The 19,602-nt window shown below is 41.5% G+C and overlaps 1 protein-coding gene and 1 long non-coding RNA gene across 6 annotated transcripts in view; both read left to right on the plus strand.

Moving 5' to 3' along the window:
* The window catches only part of klhl32 (kelch-like family member 32), a 277,267-nt gene that overhangs the window by 11,516 nt on the left and 246,149 nt on the right, over positions 1–19,602 (plus strand). For 3 of the 5 annotated variants that reach the window (XR_013887023.1, XM_080192648.1, XM_080192649.1), the window contains exons 2-3: positions 16,054–16,139; positions 16,714–16,894. Coding sequence is in view for 3 of the 5 variants with exons in the window: in XM_080192648.1 (XP_080048774.1) it covers positions 16,117–16,139; positions 16,714–16,894 (204 nt within the window). In the remaining 2 variants the exon portion in view is untranslated. Of the gene's footprint in view, positions 1–16,053; positions 16,140–16,713; positions 16,895–18,891; positions 18,955–19,602 lie in introns of those variants that run through there. The other 2 variants (XM_080192650.1, XM_080192651.1) reach the window with 2 other exon arrangements.
* Positions 18,029–18,905, plus strand: LOC145345080 (uncharacterized). The gene is made up of 3 exons (XR_013887024.1): positions 18,029–18,264; positions 18,509–18,691; positions 18,793–18,905. It is a non-coding gene; the product is annotated as an uncharacterized LOC145345080 (long non-coding RNA).

The following is a 19,602-nucleotide window of genomic DNA, read 5'->3' on the forward strand; positions in this document are numbered from 1 at the left end:
AGGAGGCTGTTCGGCCCATCGAGTCTGCACTGACCACAATACCACACATGCCTATCCCCACCAACCCATGTATTTACCCAAGCTAGTCCCACTGACACTAAGGGGCAATTTAGCATGGCCAATCCATCTAACCTGCACATCTTTGGACTGTAGGAGGAAACTGGTGCACCCGGAGGAAACCCACGCAGACATGGGGAGAATGTGCAAACTCCACAGACAGTGACCCAAGCCAGGAATCAAACCAGGTCCCTGCCACTGTGAAGCAGCAGTGCTAGCCACTGTGCCACGCCAAAAGAATGTTTTTTCAAAGAATTTGTCAGTCCTGCAGCTGAAAGCTAAGCGGGAGCCCCAATCAATTGTAAAGCTTTACTTACATAGAATCATAGAATCCCTACAATGCAGAAGATGGCCTTTGGCCCATCGAGTCTGCACCAACTACAATCCCACCCAAACCCTATTCCCGTAATCCCATTTAATTATTGTGTTAATCCCCTGACACTAGGGTCAATTTAGCTTGGCCAATCAACTTAACCCGTACATCTTTGGACTGTGGGAGGAAACCAGAGCATCTGGAGGAAACCCATGCAGACACGGGGAGAACGTGCAAGCACCACACAGTCACCCAAGGCCACAGTCGAACCCGAGTCTCTGGCGCTGTGAGGCAGCAGTGTTAACCAGTGTGCCACCGTGCTGCACATTCCCAGAGGAAACCCACGTAGACATGCTGCATGAAGTCACTGCCCACTCCCCTGAGGCAGCATCACAGCAATCGGACTAACCTGTTGTAGAACAGATTGCTAGATGCTGTGACACTCTAAGCTCCTTTTGTCACGCACAGGAGAGGCAGAATCTAAAACTTCTTTTTCCTCTCCCCATCTGTCCATATTCATCAGCATAGAAACCCTACAGTACAGAAGGAGGCCATTTAGCCCATCAAGTCTGCTCTGACCACAATTCCATACAGGCCCTACCCTCATGTCCCTACATATTTTACCCGCTAATCCCTCTAATCTATGCATCTCAGGATACTAAGGGGCAATTTTAGCATGGCCAATCAACCTAACCCGCACATCTTTGGGTTGTGGGGCGAAACTGGAGCACCTGGAGGAAACCCATACAGACACAAGGAGAATGTGCAAACTCCACACAAACAGTGCCTACGTGGGTTTCCTCTGGGTGTTCCAGTTTCCACCCACAGTCCAAAGATGTGCGGGTTAAGTTGATTGACCATGGTAAATTGATCCTTAGTGTCAAGGGGGTCAGCAGGGTAAATATATGGGGTAACAGGGATTGGTGTGTTTGGGAATGTTATTGGTGCAGCATCGACGGATCAAATGGCCTCCTTCTGCACTGTAGGGATTCTATAAACAGAAGTTTCCACTCCCATGGTTAACACTAACTGGAAAGAACTCCAACAGCTCTCTGCTGAACAAGCAGCTAGCCACCATCTCTCGCTCCTCAATATCTATTTGATTTTAAGTGTCTCTCATCATGGCCTGCCAAGCAATCTAAGCACAGAAAGCTCATTGTATTCTAGCACCATTTGTTTCAAGAACTTTTGTGTTGTTGTCTTCAACTAAAATCTCACATGGCTAGAAGAACATAAGAACTAGGAACAGGAGTAGGCCATCTGGCCCCTCGAGCCTCCCCTGCCATTCAGTAAGACCATGGCTGATCTTTTCATGGACTCAGCTCCACTTACCCGCCTGCTCACCATAATCTTAATTCCTTTACTGTTCAAAAGTAATCTATCCTTGCCTTAAAAACATTCGATGAGGTGGCCTCAACTGCTTCACTGGAAAACATCCTATGGAATTTCGCTTCTTGGACTCCTGGAAATCATGTGAACCTATATTAATTCCTGTTTTCCTTTTTATTATTGTTGCCCATAGTTATAAATCTTCCTCCTTTTCTATTCCTTCTTGCTGATTTTATTACATATAATATGAGTGAGAGGACCTCCTTTTCTGCTGTATTTGAATGTGAATAAACTAATGTACATTAATCATTAGCGTGGGTTTGCTGCATGTTATTAGTAAATGAAGATTGGAGTAAACACAGCGCAGACTACTTAACAAAAATTGAAAACACCTGTTCAAACAGGGTGGCACAGTAGCACAGTGGTTAGCACTGCTGCTTCACAGCTCCAGGGACCTGGGTTCAATTCCTGGCTTGGGTCGCTGTTTGTGTGGAGTTTGGACATACTCCTCGTGTTTGCATGGGTTTGCTCTGATTGCCCTCCACATTCCAAAGATGTGCGGGTTAGGTTGATTGGCCATGTTAAAATTGCCCCTTAGTGTTCTGAGATGCGTAGATTAAAGGGATTACTGGGTAAAATATGTAGGGATATGAGGGTAGGGCCTGTATGGGATTGTGATCAGTGCAGACTTGATGGGCTAAATGGCCTCTTTCTGTACTGTAGGGTTTCTGTGATGATGAATATGGACAGATGGGGAGAGGAAAAAGAAGTTTTAGATTCTGCCTCTCCTGTGCGTGACAAAAGGAGCTTAGAGTGTCACAGCATCTAGCAATCTGTTCTACAACAGGTTAGTCCGATTGCTGTGATGCTGCCTCAGGGGAGTGGGCAGTGACTTCATGCAGCATGACCCTGTTGTTCTTTTGCAGGACGACAAGAATTGTCCTTCTGCTTTGCCTGTCAGCCAGCTAACCCAGACTGCTATTGGTGACATGGTGGCACAGTGGTTTGCACTGCTGCCTCACAACGCCAGGGACTCTGGTTCAAATCCAGCCTCTGTGCAACTCACCGTGTCAGCGTGGATTTCCTCACGGTGCTCCGGTTTTCTCCCACACTCCAAAGATGTGCGGGTTAGCTGGATTGATGATGCTAAATTGACCCATAGTGTCAGGGGGATTAGCAGAGTTAATTACTTATACAACGAATTACTATTAAATTCAATTTGTAAGTGACATACAATGTGCAAGTTTCCAAGTATGGAAGGATGAAATGAGATGCATCCAAAGATATTGAAGGAAGTAAGAATGGAAATTGTGGGGGTGCTGGCTGTAACCTTTCAGTCTTCTTTAGACTTGGGAGCTGCCAGAGGACAGGAGAATTACAAATCTGTAAGTATAGCCCTAGCAATTCTGCACCAGTCAGTTTAACGTTAATGGGCAAGCTTTTAGGGACAATTATTCAGAATTGTGGAAACATTTGGGTCAATCAGGAAGAACGAGCTTGGATTTCTAAAGCAGAAATCATGGTGATCTAGCTTGCTGGAGTTTTTTGAGATGGTAACAGGGTGAATGCGGGTAATCCTGTTGATCTGTACTTGGATTTTCAGAAGCCATTTGAAACAGTGTCACACAATAGACTTTTGAGGAAAGTTGTAGCTCATGGAATAAAAGGACCAGTAGCAACTTGGACACAAAATTGACTGAAAATAATAGGAAGCAGAGCCTAATAGTCAATAGATATTTTTTGGGCTGAAGGAATACTTGTAGTGGTGTTCCCCTGGGGTTGGTATTGGGACCCTTGCTTTTCCTGACAATATAGGGTTGCAGATGACATAAAATTTGGAAGTTCGTAAACTGTGAAGAGGGCAGTGTAGAATTTCATAGACAAGTTGGTGGAGTGGGCATTTAAGGCAGATGATGGTCAACGCAGAGAAGAGTGAGATGATTCATTTTTGTCAGAAGAACATTGACAGAACATATTAAACAAGGAGTGAAATCTAAAAGTGGTGCAAGATCAGAGGGACCTGGATGTATATGTGCATTGATCATTAAGACCGCAGGCCAGGTGGTGACTGAATATAGTATTCTGGACTTTATTAATAGGGGCAGGTGCAAGAGCAAGGAGGTTATGCTGAACTAATTAGACCTCAGCTGGAATAGTGTACAGTTCTGGGTGTCACAATATAGGAAAGATGTGAATGCATTGGAAAGGATGCAGAAGAAGTCTACAAGAATAGTTCCAGAGATGAGAAACTTCAGTAACAAGAATTTATTGGAGAAGTTGGTATTGTTCTCCTTTGCAATAAGATGGCTGAGAAGAGATTTAATGGAGATGTTCACAATCATGAGGGGGCTGAACAGAGTAACTGGGGAGAAACTGTTCCCCTCCTAAAAGCATCAAGAACACAAGGGCACAGATCTAAGGTGATTTGCTGCAGAAGCAAATGTGATGTGAGGGGGGGAAAAAAGTAATGGTTTGGGTCTAGAATGCCGTGCCTAAGGATGTGGTGAGGTGGGTTCAATTGAGGCTTTCAATGATTGTATGAATAGAAGCAATATACAGCAATATGGGAGAAAGGCAGGGGATTGGTACTAACCATAATGGTGGTTTGGAGAGCTGGTTCAGATATGATCGGCCAAATGGCCACCTTATGCACCATAGCAATTCTGTGAACTATCTGTAATGCTGATTCATCATCGCCTTATTTTGCAAATACCTACAGACACTACCTTTCTAATCCTCCGTCAGTCTTGATTTCTATTATCATTATACACTGATCACTTTTTTCCACATCATCATTATTTTTAACATTCATTCATATATATTTCATATTTTAATTACATAAATGATTTTTTCATTACCACCCATTATTGCTCAAACTTGACATCCAATTAATAATTTAGTTACTACTTCTTGACTTGTAAGATCTTTCAAGTGAAGCTACATGACACAGCAATGGTCACTTTGTGTTTTCATTGAACTGTAGTTTCATATTGACAAAAATGTTGAATAATTTTGCTGTGATAATGGTTACTCTAAAACAGCAGTTGCTGTCCGAAACATAAATTCTTAGTTGTCCCTATGAATGGACTTTGGATTCTGGGATCAAATCATGTCGAACTGCAAAAAAACCCAGTTGCAAACAACCATCTTCTGATGATGATTGTGAGGCTGCTACTGAAATGAGCTATTTTATGTTGGTTTATTTTGAGAGCCAAGCCTAGAACTGGCTTCTGTTGATGTTGGTGGATAAACTTAAAACACATTCACTTGTTAATCCTTTGTCTGCTGTTTTAGTGGATGTGTTCGCCAATTAATGTTAAACAGTTTCACACTCCTTTTAAAATGGAATACAAGGAATAGATGCAATTGCATGACAATTCATTACATAATGTTGTCAGTTTCAAATTTCTGTTGATGAAGCAAAAATAAGTATGAAACTTTGCTAATGGTAAATTACCATAATGCAATTGTTTCCTCATTATGGCTGTTTTTTTTCCCCCAGCTCAATGGAATATACACATATATGTAATGGCTTAGATGATATAAGGAAACCACATTTATTAAAAACCTTACCCCAAAATATTGTACAATATATCCATTTCTAAAAGTGCATGCATATGATTGTTTACTCTTGTAACTGAAATAATTTAGGATAATTAGGCTACTACACATCATGCATGATTATCATGAGAAACACACTGGAAACAGAGACATAACTTTTATTCCAAATTATTTTTAACTTCACTCAGAGAACATTTCTAAAATACAGTCTAGGGTAGCTTATATGAGCCGAGAATTAGAAATCTGGAATGATTCTCACTGGCTGCAAACTTGTTTCAGCATTTAAGCAGGTGATGTTAACAGCAATGTAGTGGTAGTTTGGGAAGTATAATCGGGGAATGACACCATTCTCTGCATCCTTGAGTGTGAGTCCAGAAGGCTGTGTTGCCTGCCTGGTGCCAGGGTTTGGAACATCTGCTCTGGGCTGGAAAGGAACACAGAGATGTGAGGGGTAGGATCCAGTGGTCATGGTCCACGTAGGTTCCATCGACATACTTAGAGCTAGATATTCTGCTGAGGAAGTATGAGCAGCCGGGGCTAAAATAAAAATCAGAACCTCAAAGACAGTAGTCTCTGGATTACTAACTGACCCATGTATAAATTAGTGTAGGTTAAATCAAATTAGAGTCAAATACATGGCTCAAAGATTGGTATGGAAGAAATTAGTTTTGATTCATGGGGCATTTACACAAGTACAAGAAGGAGGGAGCTGCCTGTTAAGATGGTCTTCACCTGAATCAAGCTGGAACAAATGTTTTGGTAAGTCATAACGAGGTAGGTAGGAAGGTCATTAAACCAAAGAGGTGGAGGTTGGGATGAGGTGTTAAATTGAAAAGATAAGATGAAGCAAAAAAAAGCAAAGTAGGAATAAAGTAAATGATAGAATATGACAGTAAAGAGCATACAAACCAAAGAGTGCACGAGCACTTAAGGCTAAAGGTTACAAAAAAAGTAAGAGAACAGTGAAAGGCTTTGCATCTAAATGCACTTTGCATTCGTAACAAAACAGATGAATTGACAACATGAGAAATAACGATCCATGATCTGACAGCCATTATAGAGGCATGGCTGCACGATGACAAAGATTGGGACCTCAGTATTCAAGGATAATTGATATTTAGCAAGGACAAGAAAAGGTGGAAGTGTTGTCCTGTTAATTAAGGCTGACGCTGGTGCAGTAGAGAGGTACAGCCCCAGTTTGAGATCAAGCTGTCGTCGAATCAGTTTGGGTAGAGATGAGGAATAGAAAAGGTAAGAAGTAATGTGGAAGTAATTTATTGATCATGTAATCAACATACAGGCTGTACAGGAAGAAACAGTGGGGGCTTGTGAGAAAGGTGCAGCAATAATAATGGATGATTTTAATTTACATATAGATGGGACAAATTATTGGCTGACAGCCTGAATGATGAGTTTATAGTATTTTTGGGATAAATTTTTATAACAGCATGTTTTATCACCAAGCTGAAAGAGCAGGCTACACTAGATCTGGTAACGTACGATGAGCAGGACTAATTAATGACTTCATCATGAAGGCGTTTCAAGGTAGCAGTGATCATATTGTTGAATTTCATATCCAAGGGCAATTATGAGGACATGAAGACAGACCTGGCTGAAATGAACTGGGAAATTCAGTTAAGGGATAGGTCAGAAATGTCTGTCACTGAATCTCTATTGGAAATATTTCAGAATAGTCAGAAAAGATATATTCCAATGAGAAAGAAAGGCTCTCAAGTGAATAACCCTCTCTTTGTGGCTAAGTAAGTTGAAGATGAAATTGAAAGAAAAAGTGTATAATTCTGCAAAAATGAGTGGCAGGCCAGAAGATTGGACAGTATAGAAAAAGGAATAGCAAAGAATGGCAAAAATTAGTGAGAAGGGAGAAGTTAGAGCACCAAAGAAAGATAATTAGAAGTACAAAAATAGACGCAGTTTCTACAGATTTTTGAAAAAGCAAAAAAGTAAACATTGGACCTTCTAGAGAAATCATGGAAAATAAGGAAATGGTAGATGAATTGAACAGAGATTTTGGGCAGAATTTTCTCATTCTACCCACCACGGGAATCATAGCATACAGGATACGGACCATGCAAAGGTCCATTAATCTCGGGTGGGAATTTCTGACCTTGGGGCGAGCGCTGCTAGAAAATTCTACCCTTTGTGTCTATCTTCAGTAGGGGATATAAATAAAATCCCAGAAATAATTATGAATCAAGAGGTGAAAGAGAAATTGGCAGGGAAAGGGTACTGCGAAAATTATTAGAATTAAAGGTGACTGGTCTGTGGTCTTAATGGATTTCATCCTAGGGTCTTAAAAGAAATAGCTGCTGAACTGGTAAATGTACTTGTTTAAATTATCCAAAATTCCCTAGTTTCTCAGTGTTTCATTAGATTGGGAAATAGCAAATGTGACTCCCCTATTCAAGAAAGGAAGGAGACAGAAAGCAAGAAAGCAACCGGTCAGTTAGTTTAACATCTGCCGTAAGGAAATTGCTGAAATCTATTATTAAGGATGTTACAGCAGAGCACTTAGAAGATCTCAGTACAATCAAAGCAGAGTCAACATGGCTTTGTGAAAGGAAAATAGTAAAAGGGAGTAACAAACAGCGTGGACAAAATGGAGCCTGTGAATGTTATGTACTTTGATTTATAGAAGTCATTTGATGAGCTGCCACATCAAAGGTTGCGACACAAAATAAGAGCTCATTATGTCAAGAGTAACATATTGACATGGATAGGGATTGGTTAGCTAATAGGAAGCAGAGAGTAGGGACAAATTTTTTTTGTATTTACAAGATTTGACTAGAGGCATGCCATATGGATCAATTTGAGGGCCTCAACTGCTTAGAATTTATATCAATGACTTGCATGAAAGGGCTGAAAGTAAGGTTGCAAAATTTGCTGATGTCACAAAGATAAGTAGAGAAATAAGCTGTGTAGAAGATGCAAGAAGTCTGCAAACGGCATAGATAAGTTAAATTAATGGACAGAAAATTGGCACATGGAGTATAATGTGGAAAAATATAAACTTGTCCACTTTGGCAAGATGAACAGAAAAGCAGCTTGTTATTCAAATGGAGAGAGCTTGCAGAACTCTGTAAGTACAAAGGGATCTGGGCACCCAGGTCCATGAACCCAGAAAGGTTGGTCTGGAGATACAACAAACAAAGAACAAAGAACAACCCAGCATGGGAAACAGGCCCTTCGGCCCAACGAGCCCGCGCCGCCGCATCACCCTACACCTATTCTACCCTGCATGTCTACGAATGGAACCCCTAACTTAGCCAGATTCAGGGGAGAATAGTGTCAATTTGGTAAAACCAATCAGCCTAAGAGCACATCTTTGGGGTGTGGGAGGAAACCGGAGCGCCCGGAGGAAACCCACGCAACCACAGGGAGAATGCGCAAACTCCCACAGACACAGGCCCAAATCCATGTATCTGCACAGCTAGCAGTGCTCGTCACCGAGCTGTTGCAGTGCCCGTCTACTGGTCCAGGATCAAGCACACACACCGACACAAAGTACTAGGCCACTCCCGGAACTCCCGGAAGTGATGAGGAAGGCAAGTATTTGTTGTTTATTGTAAGGAGAATGGAATATAAAAGCAGGGAATTTTTGCTACTGTTGTTGAGGGCATTGGTGAGCCAACATCCGAAGTATTGTGTATGGTATTGTGTACGCTCATTCCAGAATCCTAATGCAGATTCTGCCCACTAAAGGTCACAGCAGACATGATTTTCGCTACATGACTATTACAAGAGAATTGCAGGGGACAGCACCAACCTTTGTACATGGCAACTTTGATCAAAGGCCTTTGATACTGTCAATTGCAAAGTGTTGTGGAGCACCCTCTTCCGATTCAGCTACTCCCAAATATTTATCGCCATCCTCTGCCTGCTCCATGGTGACATGTATTTATACACATGCATTGTAATCCTGTCTTTGTAACTTGCATAGCCTTTCTTAGTTCACTCCCTGTATACTTCCTTTTCTAATACTGTCCAGCACTCTCACTTTATGCACCTTATTCTTCTTTATGTTGGTGACCATCACCCTGCCACTTTAATTCAAACCTTCCCAAAGCACACTTGCGAACTTCCCTGCAAGCCCACAGAAACAATATAGGAAATGTGACACATTATTTACAAGACAAATGTGTTTGAGCTTTTGCTTTTAGAAATAAAATAGGTCTCTATCATGGACTAGAAGGTGACTTGGTAATCATATAATCACATTAGTGTCAACACTTCCGGGCTGATAGATTGTAGTGTTTTACAAAAATCTATAATATTTATGAGTTACTTTCATCAGGATTAGTTGGCAACTATTTATCTTAGTCATATACAAGTATACAATACTGCAATGCCCTATATTCTACTGCATGGCCCCTGTTGACTTGATTGGTTTCTACACTCTCAACCAGCTTGTTATAGACTGAAAGTTTTCTCTTGGAATTTCTGATTTTAACTTCTTGTGTTCTTTTATGTTGCCTTTACTGCATGAAGTTTATTTTGAATTACTCCAAATTAGCAGAAAGCAATATTCTGTGAACGTGCTCCTGTTGCAGAGTGGATATGGAACTTGAGGAGAATGGGTTTTGAGTCCCAGGAATAGTAAAAGCTTCAGCAAGTTTCTGTACTGCAAATGCTTTGGTTTAGGTTTTGATAAATAAATTTATTTATTAGTGTCACAAGTAGATGTATATTGACACTGCAATGATGTTATTGTGAAAATCCCCTAGTCACCTCATTCCGGTGCCTGTTTGGGTATGCTGAGGGAGAAATTAGCATGGCCAATGTGCCTAACCAACACGTCTTTCGGACCGTAGGAGGAAACTAGAGGACCTGGAGGGAACCCACACAGACACAGGGAGAAGGTACATACTGTGCACAGACAGTGACTCAAGCTGGGATTTGAACCTCGGTCCCTGGCACTGTGAAGCAGCAGTGCTTGCCACTGTGCTGCCCAGAATCTGGCTGCTAGCTGATTGGTTTGTTTTCCGTGCTATTGGTTCAGCAGTGGCACATAGGAAACTTCCCAAACTCTCTTGCTATAAACTGATCCACATGCCCAGATATTTATGTGGGTGGCCTTTGTTGAAAGGCAAACAGTTATGAGTAAGATGATGTGCAGATTGTTTTCGAGAGCATTGATACACTTGCAAGTGGAAACTGATCCTTACAGATAATTGTTTTTTATATCGATATCTAGTTTAGGATTCTCAAAGACAGCAGACCTTTTAATACTGTGAAGGTAACCAACAGAACTGGACTTCCTGTTGAAAGTTATTTTAAGCAGGGTAAAGCATCACATTTACTGGAAAATGTTAGCTTCCAAGTCATTTTATTTCAGAACAAGAGATGGAGCTAGCGTGAATACAGAGGTTTTTTTTTCACATTTTAGTAGATTTGTGCATAATAGTTATGCACAAGCATTTTTTAGTTTTGCTGAGAAAAGAGACATGCTGGTAAAGCTTTTCATCTTGCAGTCATCAGGACAGACGCAAGAGCATCAAATTTTAAAAGGAACAATAATTTATTCTGTGTGAAAAAAGGGGGTGCTAATTGCTTGACAATTGATCAAGGCGTCGGCATTGGCAGTGCACCAGGGAAAAGTTACCCCTTCTGAGCTTGTGTCAAAAAAGGCAAGAAGAATTTGACTGACCGAGGCATTCCCTTAGGGATTGTTCCCCCAATCTTTTGTTTAATTGAAGTTTGTGCAATGCATGTTCTTTCCGTTTTTGTCACCTGCAAAGAAATATGACATTTCCATTTCAATAGATACAGTAAATCATAGCTATTGCATTTTCAGTGGATTAACTATGAAACATGAATTATTAACTGTAAATTTTCAAAAAAAATCTCTGGGAGCAAATTGTACCTAAAGATCTGAGAATGGCAAATTTCAAAGGCACATTCAAGAGATAGGAAAGAAATGAATCACAAAATTGTAGGCCAGCCATGGTTAAACTTCTGGAACCCATTACAGAAGATAACATGAGTTAATACTTAAGACATATGTTGAATATTCCTGATTAACCTGAATTTTCAAAGGGCAGTTAATGGTTGACTAATTTAATTGATTTTTCTCAGGAGGTAACGGTGTATGGATAAGTGGAATGCATTGAATATTTTGAGTAAGGATTTTCAGAAGATATTTGATAGAGGTCTTAAAAATTATGGAAAAGAGGTCTTTTAAAATGATTAAATGCTTTGACAGAGTAGACAGTGTTTCCTTTTGCAGAGAAGAGTACAATAAAGGCCATTAAGTCAATAAGGACTCAAAGAAGTAATTCAGAAAAAATCTCTTTACTCAGAGGGGGATGTGAATACAGAACTTATGATCAGAGGGAGCAATTGAAGCAAATAGCATAGATGCCTTTAAGGAAAGGCTGGAAAGGCAAATAAAAGAGAAGTGAACAGAGAATTATGCTAATCATGTTAGAGAGGAAGGTTGGGAGGAGTGGAGTATGAATGGGGTGGAGCGTGGACTGGTTGGACTAAATTAGTTGCGTCTGTGATGTTATGTTGTGTGTAAGTGCTGCATGAGACTTCTGAAAATTAAGGCCAGTGGTTCAAAGAGAATGTCCTAATGTGGACAGAGATGGTTAGGGGGTGGGCAACAAACAAAGGTTAGAGGAAAATAATGTTTTTAAGATTGACAAGATACTTTTCACTTCAGTAAATGATTTTGGTATAAGGTGCAAGAGGAATTCTTTTTAGATTTACCAATGATCCAAAATTAGAGGGTGCAGTAGACTGCAAGGAAGACCGCAGGTGGACGTGGTTTGACACAGTGGGCAGATAGGTGGTAGTTACAGACCAATATGGAGAGACTGTGGGGGGGGGGGGCAGGCTGAATCCAACAGAACACCCAAAACTGTTTTTATGCTGATGTCATTTACCCTACTCAGTTGTTCTACCCCCCGCCCCCCTTCCCAGCCAAGACGTAACAGGGATCCTGAACTCAAAGGTTAGAATTCCTATGTATATCTTTTAGCGTGTACACATCAGGTACTTGATTGACAGTGACTAGTGGGTTCTGCACGGATCTGTACTAGGACTCCAACTGTTCATGTTATATATTAATGATTTAGAGGAGGGAACTGAATGTATTCTTTCCAAATTTGCAGATGATACCAAGTTGGATGGGAGGGTGAGCTGTGAAGAGGATGCAGAGATGCTTCAGCGTGATTTGAACAAGCTGAGTGTGTGGACATATGCAGTGTAATATGGAAAAATGTGAGGTTATCCACTTTGGTAGCAATAATAGGCAGACAAATTATTATTTGATAAGCTTTATTATTTGAATGGGTGTAAATTAAGAGAGGTAGATACTCAGCAAGACTTTGGTATTCTTGTCCATCAGTCGCTGAGCGTAAGTGCACAATTACAGCAGGCAGTGAAGGAGGAGTGAGGAGTCCAGAACTAGGGGTCATAGCGTGAGAGTAAAGGGTAAACCTTTTAAAACTGAGGTGAGAAGAAATTTCTTCATCCAGAGGGTGGTGAATGAATGGAATTCACTGCCACAGAATGTCGTTGAAGTCAAAACGTTGTCTGATTTCAAGAAGAAATTAGATGTAGCTTTTGGAGTTAAAGGGATCAAGGGACATTGGGGGAAGGAGAGTATCAGGATATTGAATTTGATGATCAGCCATGATCTAAATGAATGGCAGAATAGGCTCAAAGGGCCAAATGGCTTACTCCTGTTTCTAGTTTCTATGTTTACACCTTACTTCACCACCGCTCTCCTTGCCCCCCACCACATCCCATGTTGGACTGCCCATTCAAGGTGAAGTGACGGCACACCAACATGAAGCAAAACAGGTCCTCTACAACATATACCTGGTGAACAGAACCTTCCTGGGGTGTACAGGTAAGCACAACTGATAGGGGTGGGGGTGTGGATGGTTCATCCTCTGGCACTGCTATCCTGGTACAGCAGTGCCCGAGGCAATTGCGTGTGGCGGCGGGTGGTGGGGGGGGAGGTGGTGTGTTCTTTGGTGGGGGAGGACAGCAAGCAGATGGCTGGACAGAGTTCTGTGGTAGTGGGGGCAGGGGTGGTGGGGAGGGGAGTGTTCCTTTTCTCTTTTTTTTCACTTTGGGATACCTGGCATTCCCCACCCCGTCAGCACAACATTGAGACGCGTCCATTACTTTTTTTAATAAATTGTCAGAAAATGTGGCAGGAAAAGCTGGCAGTGCAGCCAGCAGGCTACACTCTGCTTTTCCCTTCCAAGTTGACACTTTTCAGCCTCACAGTTCCAGGTTTTATTCCAGCCTTGGGTGTGGAGTTTGCACATTCTCCCTGTGTCTATGTGGGTTTCCTCCCACAGTCCAAAGATGTGCAGGTTAGGTGGATTGGCGATTTTAAATTGTCGTTTGGTGTCCTGAGATCGATAGCTTAGGGGGTTGAGTGGGATAAATGTGTGGGTTTGTGGGGATAGGGCAAGACACAGGCCTGGGTAAGATGCTTTCAGAGAGTCAGTGCAGACGCATTGGTCTGAATGGCTTCCTTCTGCACTGTAGGGATTCTATGAATATTGACAACTTGTGTCTATTTTCTAAATTCACGTACTCATTGCAAAGCTTCAGATGTATCAGAAGTGCTGCACTTTCCTGACAACCAATGGATCCAACTCCTCAACTGATGAGAACTGCATAAGTTTCATTATGCATGTTTTAGAATAATTGATCAAAATCTTGATGCAGGTTGAAAACTGTTGCATTTTGCTTTCCTTACTTCCATCCACAGACATAGAAATGGGAAAGTTGGGAGGGAATGCAGCATTTTGTGAAAATGAGTTCAATGGGACAGGCATGCAGTTAGTGCTGGCAGCTAGTGGGCTGTGGCTAATATGTGGAGCAAAGATCTAGTTCAGAGACCGATTTTTTTAAAGTGATGAATGTAGTGTGACAGCAATGCAGACATGGATGGGAAACAGTAGGAGGGTGATGGATGTATCAAGGGGGGATTAAGGCAATGACATTCGGTGAAGGAATTCATAACAGACAAATGAGAGAGAGGCATTTTGAGACTATCCTAAAAATTGGGAAGCCAGCAAGGACAGCCAAGTTGAACTGGGCAGTGGCAGAAGGAGGACGGTATATTTTGCTGTAAAATACTGGAGCAAGGACAAGGAAGGATAATGCACCATGATTTGAGCTGTTTTAGTTTATGAGATAATGGATAACGTGATTGGAGGGATTCAAGTAGTAGGCCAACATTTTCAAGGTCATTGGAGATGGGATGGTATTTTGTATTGGCAGATGATTAAGTTTGCTTTGAAGGTGGAAATGATCAAGGTAGTTCTTAAAGAGTGAGGAAATACCTGTGGAAAAGGAGCTATTTATGACATCCATGACCATGGGACTAGGCAGGGAAATTGGATGACCAGCTTAATCAGTATAATCAAGGGAGGAGGTGGAGGATTATTCAATTATTGGATTAATTGAAGTCTAAGAGAACGTGGAAGGAGATGGTAAAGAAATGTTTTGACTGCTGGATGAGGTTTTGTTTGGTGGAGAAGTGGCAGAGGCTGTCAATCTTGGTGGCAAAGAAACTCACAAGCTCTTTTACGTTTTTTTAGGGTAAAAGTGGAGATTCCGAGGAGTGTTTGAAGAGGCCTATGCAGTAGTGAAAGGAAGTTGTGGCTATCTTCTTTTCTAGTTTGATTCTGGAATAGCTTTGAGATAGAAGTGTCATAGAAATTGTGTAATGACTTGCAATATATATTAATATTATAGCCAAACCAATCCCATTTGGAAAGAAGGAAATGACAAAGTTAGGTTTCTGACTTGTAATCTGAAAATAACTATATTTAGCTTTGACCTTCCCCAGTATTTACCGAGCAGTTAAACCTTTTCGTCTGAAAGGAACAGTGTATCATGTTAGCAGCAGAATGATTTTTTTTACATTTGCTTTTGACCTTTTGAAACGGAGTATTATCCAAGTCTCTGTGAACAATACCGTAGAAGACTGCTGGATTTCGATAAGTGATCATCTTCAGCTCTGCCACAAACTCAGTCTGCTCACCAGTGACCATCCATCTTCTGGTCACTATCTCAAGCTAAACTGACCATTGCAATTGTTACATTCTGTTGTTTACATTATTATATCATCTACTCCACCTCTGAATCATTTCAGATATTCAAATGTCTTAAAAGAAAGAAAGCTAGAGAGTCATTTCATGCACTCTTTTAACAGACTGGGAACCCAACTAGGTATTTACAAATAGCTGCAAAACATTACTCTCATTGGCCTTGAGGTTTACCTAATTACAGCCATTTACCTAGTGGTTTTAAGGTTGCATACAGATATACCTTGCATATTGATTAATGATACGTTGTGCATTACATTGGATAATGCTCGTCTCCTTATAAAACAGTTTTAACATGAGCACTGCCATGGGAGATCGCCTAGTATTAGAAATAGGTGAACTGAAAACTGTTTGCTAACAACAAATATAATGTTTTGAAAGTATTCTGGCATGTAAATCATATACATTTTGAAAAAATCTTGTGCAATACTGAATGCAACTATTCACCAACAAATGCAACTGCTTTATAAGCAAGGTGTTTTCTTAATTTAAAAGATAATGCGGCGCAAATTGTAAAATGGAAAACCCAGAGGCAGAAGTTGCATAACCATTATTTAAAACATTCTTTCATTTGATGTATGTGATAATCCTGATTCAGTGTTGGATGAGCCTTAGGAATCCATGCTTGTACAGTCAACTGGAGCCAAACCTGTTCATGCTCACACATTGCTATTCCCATTGTTACACTTGCAGCTGGGCTCTTTCTCACACCTCCATCGCCTTTTGCACTGATACCTACTGACTCTGGATCGGAATATGCCATCTGAAATGTGCCTCAGGTACTGTGTATCTGACCCATGAGTGTATGTGATGTCACCTTTAGCAAGCTGGTATTTAATTCAGTTGAGGCTTCCGAAGCTTTTGTCAGATTGCGAGTTTGGGCAGTGAAATATTGTCAGCAACTCGTGTTGCACCACCAGTAAGATGTAGGAGGTTTAGTGACTTTATTTGATTCTAGTTTTATTTTTAAGCTTCTTATCTGTGGTTTACATTGAACTCTTTAAAAATAGTTCTAATGCATGCTGTGTACAAAATAGCTATCTATCATTCTCTGCATCACCTAGTTCAATCTAGGGGATTTAGTTGTGTGTGTCAAGCAGTCATGAGATTTTCAAGGCTTTGTTTGTAATCCAGCATGTGGCCCACACTAACTGGACGGTGGTTTCATTATTTTCTAACTAATCATTAGAGAGAGAGCTTTTGTTTTACAAGCAAAGGGTTGCCGTTTTCCCTTAGCGAGAACAGTTTGAGCACAGGGGCATACCATTTTAATAAGTGTAACACGTTACTGGTTTTGTTTCAGGGAGAAAGGCCTTAATTTTGTTCACAACCTACTTTTGTTTTATTTTACAGCATTCAAGAAATGCTGACAGGTCACAGGCTCTGCCAGTCAAAGTCTCATAAGGATGCAGTCCTAGCAGCTCTGAACCAGCAGAGGAATGATGGGATACTCTGCGATGTCATTCTGGTTGCCGAGGAACAAAAATTCCATGCCCACAAAGCAGTGCTGGCAGCGTGCAGTGACTATTTCCGAGTAAGTTTGTCATCGGCCTTCATGTTCACACTGTTTCTTGGAAATGATTTTTTTTTTAATGTTTGTTAAAAAGTGTGTCACATTTAAAGGTTGTTGACTGCAGTTACAAGACTGACTACACTTCAAAGGTACAACTTTGGCTCTCAAGTATTTTGAGAGGTCAAAGTGGTTAGAAAGAGCGCTGTATGAATGCAAGTTTTCCTTTTCTTTTCCTCCTTTGACTGATGTACACTAGTGGAAACATAAGCCTGCTTTGAATGTGCAGAACGAGTGCATCTCATTCTGGCATGTGCCCATTTATTAATGTTTGAACAATTTTGTATTGCATTCAAACCCATTGTAGTTAATGTAAACTGTAGTCTTTAGCAACTGGTAGCTCCTTCAGTTAATTAGCAGTTGGATGGTGCTGTTGAAAGTCCTATTAAGGTTCAGGAGAAATGGAAACTATAATTAAGTTTGAAGTTTCTAAGCCTGCTCTTTTTTTGTGAAAAGAAACATTATTTGTTTTTTGTTTTGTCTCATATCCTGTCAAATTTTAGAGAATGTCTCTTCTCTTGAAAGAAAGGAAATTCTTAAACTTTCCACTGAAATACTACAAACATGGAAATGAGGAAGCAGCACAAAGTTCATCTGCAACCTGCTTAACAGCTGAGTACAGATTAATCGTAATCCTCCATGCAAGGCAGGAACAGTGAAGTCCTAGCTGGTTGCGTAGAAACACTAGCTACAATGGCAACTATCAAATTAAGTTTTTTTTCTGCGCGTTATTTAATGCAGGAGAACCAAGCAAGAAATTAAAAGTTGAGGGGTTTAATTACATAGTTGCTCAATTCTGTGGTCTAGTGATAATGGGCTAAGAATTTGCTGAGGCCTAATAATGGATGCAAGAATTGCGATGAGCAAACAGCAAGTGACCTCTCAAGTACTGCAGGCAGCAAGCAAACTTTGTGTTGTCTGCTTATTTTCATGATCATGGTATGCAGCCCAGTGTGACATGCACTGCTAAGTGGTTGCATGTTCATGTAAAGCTATTTCTGATTTGGCTAGCCAGCACCTCTTCAAAGAGGAGGGGCAGCGGGTAGGGGCAGGCGTGAGGAGGTGGGGGGGTTGTGGTGGGTGGTAGAGGGCGGTGCATCCCACGTATAGCAAGCAATTCCATTTAGCTGGCTGAGAAATACATTAAGGGCAGGAGGAAAGCTGAGCAGTAGAGCACCAAGCAAGAAGTAAAAGCAAGAGCGAAGTCCTCTACCCTCAGGAGAATCTCCAGTCAGTCACTGCAAAGAAAGAAGAGGCAAATACTTCGTGGACCAATGCCAAGAGTCTGGTCACAAGGACCTGGATGAAGTTTGGGTACCTCACAAGTAGTCAAGGTCAGTGAATGTATCTTCAAATGCCATATCCTAATAATTACAACAACAGTCTCAGACAAAATCAATGCAGCACATCCCTGTCTTGCATCTACTAACAGCTTCTAGCAATCAATTCATCCTCACACAATTACCACTGCTACGTGTCTCAGACCAAATCTTACAGCTTCCACAGTGTCACCTATTCAGCTGTGATAGGCACGTCACCCAAACACTACTCATGGACACACTTCCCTCTTTCTCGCAGGACAAAGTGGCACATAACAGGAGGAAACAGCGACAAACAACGGGGGAAAGAAATAACTATACTTCTGCACGCTTTGAGGGGATGATGCTCAGCAAGCAACATCACTAAAGCTATCCAGAATGGCAGTACGGTCCTGCCTAATGTGGCATCTAAAATTTCACTTTACCCTCATCCCGGAATCTGGTATGATGCACAAGTTGCTGATGGTATGAGCATGTGCTCTTTCTTCCTCCTTCCCCACTTCCCTCAATCTAATTCTTTCCCTTGTGCATTTATGCTTTCAGATGCTGAGGAACTGCAGCCTAGTCAGCCAGTGCCTAAGGACAAAATCCCAGAAGAAGAACAGATCCTTGGAAAAGAAACATCGCAACTTGATCTGACACTTTCAGCTTCAGCTCATTCTGTGTGAAATTCAGAGGGTCACACAGAGATAGCATCTGCAAGTGGTGAGTGGTGCACACAAGTGGGCTGCAGGCAATGATGGTGTGGATGCCACATCCCCGAAGGGTGAGGGTCGCAGACAAGTTCTAATGCAGATGATGAAAGGAAAAGTCTGATGCACATGGACACAGAAATGGCAAGCATGCCTGAGAGCACTTTGTCTGTTGTCATGCTGTTAAGGTGCAGAGAGGAATCCAGCTCCAACCTGACAACAGGTTGGACACATCCATTCCAGCAAGAAAGTGGTGACAAACTCCAGAAGGCCAGTTGGTCAGATGCAACATCTCATGATGTTTCTGCCTGTGTTACAATGAAAGCAGAAGCCAAGTAATGTCACGCAAACTCAGTCCATGGGATGCCAGAGCTTGAGGGGGCTGGCAGGACTTTGCAGTCCTCCAGCAATCTGTGCTCCAGCCGATTGCTAGGATTCTTTAGCTGCTGGTCCAAGAGAATGACACTGACTCCACAGTGCACAAAATGATGACACCAATTGTCTGTCTTGCAGTGCCCTGCTATTGCCTGCCAGCCAGCCAGTTCAGATACTGCACTGTTCAGCCGATGATGCGGTGATGTGGTCCAAAGTTGAGCCAGCTGTTTGAGGACATTCTGCAAGGCAATCTGCAGTCTCCTCCATTGAAAATCTGCAGCTTTCC

The sequence above is a fragment of the Carcharhinus amblyrhynchos genome, chromosome 7 (genome assembly GCF_965287045.1).
Source record: "Carcharhinus amblyrhynchos chromosome 7, sCarAmb.v2.hapA, whole genome shotgun sequence".
Lineage (NCBI taxonomy): Eukaryota > Metazoa > Chordata > Chondrichthyes > Carcharhiniformes > Carcharhinidae > Carcharhinus > Carcharhinus amblyrhynchos.